This window comes from Epargyreus clarus, unplaced genomic scaffold (assembly GCF_041222505.1).
Source record: "Epargyreus clarus isolate Ecla_fem2 unplaced genomic scaffold, WU_Ecla_fem_2.2 ptg000019l, whole genome shotgun sequence".
Classification (NCBI taxonomy): domain Eukaryota; kingdom Metazoa; phylum Arthropoda; class Insecta; order Lepidoptera; family Hesperiidae; genus Epargyreus; species Epargyreus clarus.
The window spans coordinates 3,663,922-3,677,123 of record NW_027332227.1 but is presented as its reverse complement, the minus strand read 5'-3'; the positions used below and the strand labels follow the sequence as shown (position 1 = coordinate 3,677,123).

General features: G+C 35.0%; 1 protein-coding gene across 3 annotated transcripts in view; it reads right to left on the bottom strand.

Moving 5' to 3' along the window:
• LOC140750121 (uncharacterized) overlaps positions 1 to 13,202 on the bottom strand; it is a 121,135-nt gene that overhangs the window by 62,723 nt on the left and 45,210 nt on the right. Inside the window, exon 1 of one of the 3 annotated variants that reach the window (XM_073083499.1) lies at positions 958 to 1,203. The exons of 1 other annotated variant lie outside the window; for it this stretch is intronic. In XM_073083499.1, the coding sequence (XP_072939600.1) occupies positions 958 to 974 (17 nt within the window). In that variant the 5' untranslated portion in view covers positions 975 to 1,203. Of the gene's footprint in view, positions 1 to 957; positions 1,204 to 13,202 lie in introns of those variants that run through there. One more of the 3 variants, XM_073083498.1, reaches the window with a different exon arrangement.

Here is a 13,202-nt window from a genome sequence, read left to right as displayed (position 1 = left end):
ATACTTATTGGTATGGGGATAACTAAAATAAAACTCATTTGTCATTTACAATACAAAATTAATTGTAGATTCTCATTACGTAAAGTACTTCGACCAACAATTATTTGTAAGTGTGGTCACTGATCATTTGTATTTCTATGTTCGCGTGTTGATTTGAATCGACACTTGATAGAATATTAAATTATTTGACGTCAAGTATTTACGATTATGTAGACAGAATTGACAAACATAATCGTTATATAAAGAGAGTAAGACAAAACAGTAGGTACTTAAAGTCAATTTTGTTTGTTTTGTTCGTTCGGCGTTTTGTTTTTATTTTTTTGGTAATGATTGATGAGCTTTAGTCTCATTAATTAAAGGATTTCAACAACTGGGCGAACTACTTGTACATAAATAGGGATGGAGAAAACAATATTTTCTTTTCTTTATCTATTGACTTTCTGTTTGGAAACATCGGCATAATTAATTAAATAATGCTCAATTTTTTATAATTATTTTGGTCGCCTTTCGACCACCAGGCTTACATTTTACAAAATTAAAAAAAAATAGACTTACTGAACAAATCTTAGGTTCTAGTAACAATGTTTAAAACATAAAAACTGCAGGTAACATAAATTTAGACAAATGAGCATCTCGTCTTTGTTATGTAGAGATGATTATGTAGTTTTAAGGTTTACGTCCACTTAGTCTAAACTATTATTAGTAGATTAATGTAGCTTCAAATCGTAATGACTAATATACCTAATGTTAAATAAATTAGATACCTACAAATAAATGTATTAAATTTGTTAAATATTGTTTACTATTCAATACATTATTTTTATTTAAAATTTAAAAACATGCTTGGCTACGTTCCCAATAAAAACTTAACCGGTTGCTAACCGAATTATGGTAACCATTTAAGTAAACAATAAGACATGCTAACCAAGCGGTAAGAGTGCTTTCTAATCTACATACATGAGTACGGTTGTCATCTCACCAGACCGGTTGCCCCTTCATGCCGGCAGAGCGTTCTAGCGTCAACAGAGCTCGCAAGTGCATCGCTCCCTTCACCCAAGGGACACCATACAACTAAATCGAGTTTCACCGATCATCGTATTCAAGCACACCGCATCCTCTGAATACAAATCACAACTGTCAGTTCGAACTCCCGATCGACACGACTCACTCGCGCCGCGGCCTACGGACGACTGACAGAAGCAGACGCCAGCTATACCTATCTCACGGAAAATACGGGATGGCGTGCGATGTGTGGACGGCTTAAATGAACTCGTCGCACTCCGATACAGACTTTAGTGTGCCGTACTAGAATTGATATTTGTGTTCGATTGTGCGGTGTTTATGGCGCTACGGTTCGTGTTCGCCAAAGCCCGCTAGGTGCAGTGGGCAGTGGAAAGTAGGTGCATTTCCCCGGCTGGATGCTGTGATCGTACCAGTATCGCGGTCACTGTCGTGTTTCGTGATTACAAATATACGTGTTTTGCATGCATAAGTATTCTTCCGGTGCCAAAAGAATGTGCATAATTCATTAGTGCTGCGTGACCTTCGAAATTGTCCAAACATTGTAGTTGGAGGTCCTTTACTTAATGCAGTAATTATTGCTACTGGATGCAGTATAAAAACGTGAAAATTTAAACGCAGAAAGTTTTTATACGCAAAAGCTTATTTCTAGGACAATTCACAAGATCTTTAGTACAAGTGGGTATTACAAGTTAATTAATCCTAAACTATTCTTAATGATATTGGGTGTTATATAACGAATAACCTTGTGCGAGAGAAGCTCTATTCTGTTGGTTGTTAAAGATAAAATATGAATCACAGATACAACAGGAAAACTGTCTTCCAGAAAAAAATGAAGGAAAACATAATACACGAGGCGAAAAAGTATAATTTAGTATGTATGCTGTAGAAACCCCAAATCCATATTAATTTGTTGTTTTGGAGTAAACAGGAAATGTTGCTACGTGATGTTGGTATCAAATATCCCAAATGATGATTTGGATATCTGGATCTCTAGTTACAATGAAACCATACAAACTTATTTACTGATCATTCACAGATGATATATGTAATTCACTGATAAATTATTGATCGATTACGTCACTTATTTATTACTTTCTCTACTTTTTTTTATAGTGCGAGTGTTCGATTTATAAAATGTCATCTGACTTTGTTCGATGTCTTATATAAAAGAAATGTGAAAATGTAAAACATAAAGTTATTCCCATTATTCTGTAATTAGAATTCCCGTATTAAAGAAATATGCCGTTTACCTGATGGTATGTGACCACTCCTACTCGTGGAAATCTATTATTTATGTATAATATAATTGACTTCAGACAGGATCGCCGTATTACCTGAGGTCGGCCATAGATGCAATGTCACCCCTGAGGACTAAGTCTTAACGCCTCGTATAAATGTCTTTCCCTTACCGCACCCTTCAACCCCTAACAAATATCTATTTCCTAAAATAGAGCTGACGTAATATGATAATAGAGTGTCAACGACCGTAAAGCTAGGCAAATGTGATAACAGCTCTACGTAATGTATCCAACCCTTTTAGTTTGGGATAACTGTGTTGGAGTGGGATTCTAACGGCTTAACTCTATAACAATGAGAATGTATATCAATGTGTATATATATATATATATATATATATATATATATATATATATATATATATATATATATATATATAATGCTATGTATTCTACACTATATATATATATATATTTTATAAAATTGAAGTAGCGTTACCAGATGGTAAGTGATTATTGTCGCCCATGGACAACTGTAACCAACTCCATATTTAACATGGTTTCTGTCTGAAGTCGATCAAAGATGCATTACTACCAGTGTTACCAACTCTCAAAAACATTTATCCCTAAACCTAAAACAAAGCCCCCTAAAATTGCCTTAATTATTTGAAAATTCCCCTAAAAATATATTTAATAAAAATAATATATAAATCTCTTATATGTAAAATTCTCGTGTCACAATGTTAGTTACCGTACTCCTCCGAAACGGCTTTACCAATTTTCACCAAATTTTGTATGCGTATTCAGTAGGTCTGAGAATCGGCTATTATCTATTTTTCATACCCCTAAGTGACAAGGGTTGTTCAACCTTAACATTTTTTTTATTTATATGGCAACACAACGTGTGCCGGGTTATCTAGTATTTTTTATAAACTTGCAGTAGCAAAAAAGCATGCAGTCCATCTGATTGTAAGTGGTATTTATTGCCAATGGACAAATGTAGCCAATTCAATATGGAATAGGGGTTCTCCCTAAAGCCGATTCTAGAATCGTTACTAGTCTACTTCTGTAGCCTTACCGTGAATTTTCAAAACATCCCACAATTTTACGTTATGTTTACTCAATCCAATATTCTGTTCCGTTCCGTCAGTAGACTGAGTAAACGTAACAATAAGTAAGTGTTCAAGTCTTTCTGTCTGCATCACATGTTACATTTAAGGTTACGTTACTGACACTATAGTTCTGATACAATCCGCTAGGGGCGCTGATTGGAAATAGTATGGGCAAATCATAGATTAGTAAAGATACTTCGCCGCCTCGAAATTGAATGAAGCCAAACGCGGCTTATTACTAAGTTCTTTTTTTGAATTCTTGACAAATAAAAACATTTTTAGGGAAAATTTACGAATAAATAACTAATACTGCGTAATTTACATAATAAATAAATAATTATTTCAAATATTTTAGGGACATTTTAGCACGGAGACGTGGCAAAACTTTTTTACGCAACTATTTCAATTCTCAAAACTGGGTACATTTTCTTGTTAGGAGTGAGTAATCTTTACTAATCTATGGGGCAAGTACGTAAAAAATAACAAAACAGTAATATTTGTCAAAACGTAAAAACTCATGGTAAGGGTACAGAGGACTAATATGGTCGCCTCATAAGTCAACAGGCATCCACTCGCTTCCACCGAAACGAAAGGACGGCTTTACGCGAGCAAGAGCTGTGACGGTTGAATAATACTAAGTTGTAAGATTACATATTAATACTAGCTGACTACTACTATATGGCAAACGTTGTGTTGCCATATAAATAAAAAAAATGATTGGGGTGAACAACCCTTATCACTTATGAAAAATAGATAGTAGCCGATTCTCAGACCTACTGAATACGCATACAAAATTTGGTGAAAATCAGTAAAGCCGTTGCGGAGGAGTACGGTAACTAACATTGTGACACGAGAATTTTATATATAAGATGAGACTTCCATCTACAGACCAGAAATATATACCTGCCATATCCATATATATACCAGATATATATACCAGACATATCGTGTTTCGGTTCTTGGTTCTAAAGCTGATTTTTATATGAAAAAAGAACATTTTATTCTTCAGATATAGCGAGTCATGTGTGATCAAATTTACATATTTTTATTTCAATTTTATTTCAACATGGTCTGTAGCTATTTAGTTTGTGAAGCGTATTTTTGCTATTTTTATTACACAAAAAATACCATACGTAGGTTACCTTTGCACCTGTTTACGTATTAACAATAGGTTATACTTGGTCATGTCAGTCAGTGTTCTGACGTTTCATTACTGCGAAAGGCTTAAGCTACAATATTAATTTAATTTCTTACTGCGTAGTGGCTCACGAAAGTTATTTTTGGTTCGTCAAAGGTATCGGAGGTTTAAGTTCAAATGAGGAGTTCCAAGTAAGTGTCAAAATTGAAGGATATCTAATAAATAAAATTGATTGCGACTGTAACAAGTAGTGATAGCCTAGTGGTTGAACTTAGCTTCGCGTTCGGGGCCTCCGGTTCGAATCCCAAGCATGCAACTCAGATTTTTTTTAATTTAGGTGTATATTAGACGTTTATTACCACTTGCCTTAACAGTGAAGAAGTTGAGTAAAAACCCCGTAAGGAAACCTATATGCGTGTGAGTTTAAAAAAAGTTCTCAAAGACGTGTGAAATTTACCAACTCGCATCTGACCAATGCGGTGGAATGCCTGCCTAAACTGCTCCTGATCTTAGATGAGAACCGAGCCCAGCAGAGGGACAGTAATGGGTTGACGATATAAAGTTGATTGTAGGCGCCTGGTGGTAAAGGGGTGCCAAAAAATCAATTGCGAGTAATTAAAATTTATAATTGTTTGCTGATGTTAAGTGTATGACTTATATGTCACAAGTTTTAGTGTCCCTTTTGGGTATCGAATCATTAGTTACAAATGGTTAAGGGCGGCAGTGGCTTCTAACATGGCCTCTATATCAGACACATTAATTATACAAAAATATTTTTGTGAAGAGACCAATTTCCATTAAATTAGAGAACGTGTGAGATATCCTGGTAAGTTATATCGTCACTCCGTAATTAAAAGTAAGAGGTATCTTATACCGTCATTAGTAATTTATATTACATGAAATAATATTATAAATATTACAAATTCCATCATTTTCATTCAGGGAAGATTATTTATAGAATTCTTTTCAGAAGTCTCATCTATTGTAAGCTTTACTTGACCCTTCTTCTTGGAAATATTATATTAAAAAGGCAAAACATTAAACAGATAGAGAAAAAATAAGAACATGAATGGAAATTATGTTTTCTACATTTATAGTCTGAAATTACCTGTGCTGAAAGTACCTCATATACACACATACAAAATACGGAACCACAATACTCAGAGCAAAAATCGAAATCATCGAGACTGTCTGGCCCGGAATCGAACCCAGGACCTCCGTGTACTAGTAATGTATCGTGTAGACTCTATTAAATAGGCTCAAATTATTTGTGCACTAATAATTGACACAAAGTACAAAAATATCCAGATTGACAAACCTAATTTCATAATTTAGTCTACCGAGGATCGAACCCGAGACCTGTCTGTCTTAGTATAACCGGTAAACTTAAATAGAGCGCTTATAAGGGTATTAAGACAAGGAATTAAATATCGTTGAACGGAATAATGTAAGAGCAAATAAATCAAGTGTTACAAAGCAAAAAGGAAAGTTGTTTGACAGCGCCCAACCGGTCCGCCGATACCTCTGATGATATCTGTAGATGCACCGTTTACGACCACTAGACGTTCTGTAATTAACTGCTCATTATAATTGTAATGGGAATCGGTATGATGATTACCTAATTTTACTAAGGATACAGGTAGCGAAGAGTAATATTACGCGTAAATGGCGATTTTTAAATCTTACTTTCTTCCCAAATTTTTATCTGACAGCAGAGGATTATATTTTGGTAGCCTATGTGTATATGCCTCAATCTAGTCTTGCCCTCAGGGTAGCAATGCATGCAGGACTTTTAAGAAGTCCATGGGTTATAGAGAATCCTAGCGAAGATCAACTGCATGCTGGTTTACGGCTGCAATAATATAAAGTAGAAAGGAATCTCACTAGCTGACCCGCCAAATAGTAGCCGATTCTCAGACCTACTGAATATGCATATAAATCTTGGTGAAAATCGGTAAAGCCGTTTCGGAGGAGTACGGTAACTAACATTGTGACACGAGAATTTTATATATAAGATATACTACTTTTAAATCATGTTTGAATAGTATTATATTTTCTCCAATTAAACCTTAGTTACATTTTATATCTACTATTATCGTAAAAGCTTAAGATCAATGTACTCTACATAGTGTTTATGTTTATTTTATGCAGTTATTATGATAGTAATTATTGTTATTGTTTTGATGTAGTGTTTACATATTTACCTTCTGTTATTACATTATTATATCATATACATAAATACATAAAGAGGACCACAAATCAAATATATTTTTTTAATTCAAAGTAGGTTCTTTACAGAGCACTTTTTGAATGTCAATACAACTACCACCACTTCACAAGGTGTTTCGTTATGGAGAAGAAGCGGCGAAAGAAACTCCACAACACACATCTTTTAAAAAAATGTTTTTTACAATGTTAAACTTAACCTAATGGTACACGTGGAGCTGGAACTACTTCAGACCACACCGTTTTGTCAGGCAAATAATCACTTAGTTTGTAGTACGCTTTTTTACATAGCTTATAAGTTAAATGTATACTATGATATAAAACTTTTAAAGGCATATTTTATGGGGACGTTAAACTTATACGGCGCCTCCAGGAATACTTTGCACTAAAGTTCTTTTTAAAAGCGTATGTGATGCACCTATAAATAATACTTAGGTAGTTTTCATGAAAAAATTTTATATTGAAGCTTTTAATACATATTTCTATTTCCATTTATTGCGGGACTTCGACAGGTTTTCGGTTCAAAATTTCGGGACTGCACCGAACATAGGCAAGGATGAACCCTTTAAAATCCGTTGTCCCTAAGGACGAACTTTGACAACGAAAGAGATAAACCAACGTTACAGAAATAAAGAAAACAGCGATAAAAATGCGTATTAAGTAATATAACTATTATGGGACTAGTACGGTTTCATGGAGAGATAATACCGTCGTGTAGTAGTAACACTAGCGTGAAGTAGTTTCAAGTTTTGGTTGAAGGGTGAAAATATCGGCTGACTTACATTCGAAGCGACTGTCTTAACCTTAACCTCCTCCTCCAACTTACTTAACGTCTGTACCCTTACCATGAGATTTTCCGTTTTGAGAAATATGACTGTGTTGGTATTTGTTTACGTATTCTCCCATACAAATTCCGATCAGCGCCCCTAGCGGATTGTAGCAGAACTATAGTGTCAGTAACATAACATTAAATGTCTAAATTGACAAAATGGCGCTTTATGTTTCGTTTCTCATTTTTACGAACATGTGAGGCAGACAAAAATACTTGAGCACTTACTTTATTGTTACGTTTACTCGGTCTACTGAAGCAAACGGAACAGGATAATGGATTGAGTAAACGTAACGTAAAATTGTGGGATGTTTTGAGAAATCATGGTAAGGGTACTGTTATATAGAACTCCTGCTTTATGTGCAGCAGTAACCAGTGGTTATAGATGTCTACGGGCAGGAATGACTTACCATCAACTGGCCTGCATTCTCGTTTGCTATTTCAATTGTACAGTGCAGAAATAAAGATAAACACACGTACTTACGTCTAATACCAATAAATGTGTACCATTTTAGCTGATGGTACGGATTAGAACAATGCAACCTACGTGTTAGTGAATTAGATGTTTATTTAAAACAATAAACAAACATGGAAAACACGAAGGTGTCGTGACAATAACGTATTATATTTAAATTAAATAGCTATAGGCAATCTAATTGTGGCATATTTGTTGGATTTGGTTATCAATAACAAGAAATCATTGAAAGATATACAATACATAACACTTATTTGTGAGCCAACTAAAACATACTTTAAATAATTAATTAAAGTGTACCTTTAAGTAGTTTAGAAAACAGATTTTGGTTGTCTTTATCACACTTACCTTAATTAGGGCTGTATAGACCAAGAGGATTATTATGCACCATAATTTATTTTTGTTTACTTCAAACCTACTCGGACAGAAATCCGAAAATGTTTATCTTATTGTAAGTAACGACAATAATCTTAATGAGCCATTTATTTATTTATTTATTTATTTATTGTTAATTAGAACGATACATTAATCACTTACACTAATTAACATGTAAAATTCAATGTCATAATACAGGAGACTTCATTATTAAATAGAATAAACATTTATATAATAGCTGAAAGTTAAATAGTAACATTTAAGAATTAATAAGGAAAACAATAATTAAATAAACTATGTCAGTACGAAATTAATATTACATTACATTTACAGAAAAGCAACTGAGAATGTAGGAGGTTAGAATTTATCCGTAAACTTAAGGCACACACTTAAAATTTCCTGCCATCCGTCAGCAAATAGATCGAAGTCAGGATATGCGTAATCATAATCGCCATAACGGGCGAGGGTCTCCTCATCAATAAAGTTTAGGCCATAGTATACTATAGCGTAGATTGTTAGACTTCATATACCTGAAATAACTTTTTTACAGAATTTTAAAGAGTGAGAATATCTCTCATGATTTTTGGTTTAAGCGAATTTCTATTATTTAAGAATTTCTATTATTAATTAATTAAGGCCGAATTTCTAGCCATTCCTATCGCTGGTATAATTTGTATCGGGAAGCAGTTTCTCGTTTCGGTGGAAGGGAGTGGAATTTAGCGGACTTTCATATGAGGCAACCATTCTTGTCCTCAGTACCTACCCTTACCATGAGTTTTCAAAACATCCCACAATTTTACGTTCCGTTTACTCAATCCATTATTCTGTTCCGTTTGCTAAGTAGACTGAGTAAACGTAACAATAAGTAAGTGCTCAAGTCTTTTTGTCTGCCTCACATGTTCGTTAAAAAGAGACAAAACATAAAGCGCCATTTTGTCAATAAAGACATTTAATATTACGTTACAGACACTATAGTTCTGATACCATCCGCTAGGGGCGCTGATTGGAAATTGTATGGGTAAATACGTAAACAAATACCAAAACAGTCATATTTGTCAAAACGTAAAAACTCATGGTAAGGGTACAAGAGTTGTAACACATTTGCTTCAGGTATGCTATTTGGAGTCATAGATCCATAACAGCTAGTGACCACGTGCCATCTTTATACGGAAAAGCAATAACTTTCCATTAAAACATGACCACGGTGCTTGTCTCAATAGCACATTTAAAATCAATGAATAACTTTGAAAGTTCCTTTACCCTTGAAGAATAGTGCGGGTGGGTTGTTGATGCTGTTGCAATATTCATGCGGACGGAAATTTAAATTATTCACTCGATTAAACTGAGTGGAAATGATTTAGTAAATAGATTAAGAGACACTACAGGATCTCTTTAAATGCTAATGCCCTTACTTTAAAATGTACAAGAATTTCCCCTGTGAGATGTTAATGCTTGTGTGCTTCATTGTTCGGAAGTGCATCGGAGGAGTATCAGAATATTTGTGTCGCATGTCGTGATATAACATTATAAGTAGAATTATATGATTTAATCAGAAAGATATGAGTTGTAGTGACCATACACATTTAAGAGTCCTATAATGCAATTATCAACCTTTAAGCCAACAGCACCCTCGCAGAGACAAAAAAATTGAATTTAATTCGTAAAAATAAAAAATAAAATACAAGGAAATATAGACGTTATAGGCATAAGTCTTAGGAGAATACTTAGTAATTACTATGAGGTACCTTTTGGTTTTTTTAAGGTAGGATGTATTTTTGGTTCTTTAAACTTAGGATGGATTCTCCGAGCGCCTTCGAGGTTTCGATGTCACGTACACGTATATGACTTGATGTAGCGGCGAAGGAAAAAAATCTTGAGGAAAATACACGGCTGAAAGTTTTTCGTGGTGCTCTCACACGTGTGTGATGTGAATTCAGGCGTTTCTGAACTTGGTTTTGTCAGTAAATGGGATGGTGATGATTACGGTACAGTCAGTATTAGCCTTACATTTATTGCATTGGACCTAATGGTGATAAACCCAAAAACAAACAAAAGCAAATAATTTTGAACAATCGCATTATATTGGGAAACTAATTTATTTGAGGTATCTTTTGTACCTAAATAGTTTTAATAAATCTTCAAGGTTTGCGAGTTAATGACTTGGATGACAGAAATAAAATGTTTTTGGTATGCAATAGAAAGATATGCAAGCACTATAAAGGTTAAAAATAGAAACTCTATTTTCACACAAGGCCTTTGCTGCATAAATTATAAAGAACTGTCCAAACTAACGCGAATGTACTACGGCTTTTAACTAGCGGGATCTCTTTTTAACCGACTTCAAAAAAGGAGGAGGTTACTCAATTCGACCAATTCGATTCAATATGTTTTTTTTTTTGTTTTTTTTTTTTTTAAATAAGATGTGTAAATTATTAATTAGAACTTAATAAACATGCAGTAGATGTAAACGATTAGTTGGAACTTACAGATATTCGTTTAAAGAAATAAACCACTTGGACTTTGCTGAAAAAAACCCGTGCGCCGTTACCGTTTCACAATACTGACGTCACTGACGTCTTTGCAGACACGCAGTTTTAATGAGAATAGTGATATAAATAATAATTTTATATTTAACTTTTAGACCTAACATTGGTAGTATTAGTTTAACATATTTCAAGAGGCACCACCGCCACACCTATTTCTACCTAATAACAGCAGTGTTAAGCGCTGCTGTGTTCCGATTTGAAGGGTGTGGTAAGGGAGACAGACTTTTCCGAGGCATTCCAGCTTAGTCCTCAGGGGTAGCGGCGCATCTGTGGCCGACCTCAGGTAGGAATATCTAATCCTATCTGGGGTTTATTACAGATGTCCATGGGCGGCAGTAGCCACTTACCATCAGGTGGACTGCATGCTAATCTGCTACTCTTATATTATATAATAAAAAAAAAGAGGCTGTAATAACATTTTGTTTATACTTCTAAAAAAACAAAACAAAACAATAGCGTTAACATTGTCCACTGAGTTATGGGAGCTGGGCGTCGAGGAAATAATTGCAGTCTATTTCGCGAACAAATTAAATTTTTATTTAAATTTAACACAAATTTTACACAAGTTTTAACAAAAATGAAATTAAAAAAATAAATTGATGGGATAGGTCGAGTCACTTTCCGCGATGGAGGTGAACTGATTCCATGGTGGACGGCCACCTGTACGTGGGACGGCCACCCGCGCGTGGGACGGCCACCTGCGCGCCTCGTCAGCGTTGGCCGTTCCGCGAAGGCCCGATGCAGCGCAAGCACGATGCAGCGTGAGAACGGTGTAGGGCTGGCGCGATGCAGCCTTAACGTGTAGGGCTGTCGCTTACACGTAACTTCTCCCGCCCCAGCTGAGCAACTATTTGCCTACGTTTAGTGCAAATATTGCGGCCTTCTTGTCCTCTCGTGTAGCTGTCGACGAGTGATGCTCACTTGAGGTTGCACACGGTTGAAGAGATATTTCAACATTCGATTTTGATATGTCTTCTGATTTTCTATTTCGCCGGTATCGCCTTATGTACGCAATAGCGAGAGCAATTGTACCCAGTAGGATTAACAGGTACAGAGGAAGAGTAGTATGGTAAGTACTCATCGAAGTGGCGTCGGTTACTTTTGGTGAAGTTTCCATTGATATTTGGTCTTCAATGACATGTAGTTTATTAAGATCTATTGCAGTTATGTTGAAATGAGCTTTTCGATTCCTTGAAGATGACAAGGCTAATAATTCAGAATTTGTGAATGTAAGTATTTCGAAATGCTGTCCACGGAGTTTATCGTTGACGTTGGTGATAGTGAATTCTGTTGTTCTGATGCTGCAGGTTCTCGGTATAGTAGCAAGGAAACTACCCTCGTTGATTTGATGGCGTTCCTGTCCACATAGCGTTTGTACTTTCGTGGGGGTTTGAAAAGATAGTATATAGTGTTGATCGTCAAGCTCCAGTAGAGCCTCCTGAGACAGAAAAATAGGCGTGGGGTGACACGTTTCATCTATTTTCTGTAAATGAATTAGTGTGCTGATGCAGTCCTGAGATGTTCTGGTTTGATAGCTCATTTGTTGCTTGCATATGAATATGGTGTCGACCTTCGGGCATTCTGCCTCCATGTATGCATATTCGTTGGAGTTGGTTGCAACAAAAGGAGATGGGGGAATTATAACTTCATGGTGCTTATTAGGAACTGGACACAAACGGTAAAGGTCATAAGTTGATGGAGATACAATGGGAAATTTAAGAACAATAATGAGTTTATTGTCTACGAAATAACATCCTAACCTAATTAAATCATAGTAGAGTCGAGCATCAACTAAATTAATAATCTGATCTTGGTTATATATATCTTTCAATCTGCTTAACATATCAATTACATTACTAGTACTTAAAACAGAATGATGTACGGTACTTGTACGGCTAAACGCTAAAATATTTTCTATTCTATCTATCTCTAATCGCAAATCTTGAATATTTTCAGCTATAAGTGTTAATATTTGCGACAATTGGACATAACGGGTAAGCTGTATAGTATTATTACTTGTAGTATTAATATAGCGTGTCAAAGCTTTTTCTAACTTAACTTGATTGCTACTTAAATTACTTAATATTTCTGTTTGATGGAAAGACATCTGCTTATATAAACTTATGTGATTATTTAAACTATTAGCTAAATCTACATCATTCTTCTGTAAGATATGAAACATTTGCTCATACTGTAAAGCATCATTATAATCGAGGTTTCCCGTAATACTTTTAATTATGGAT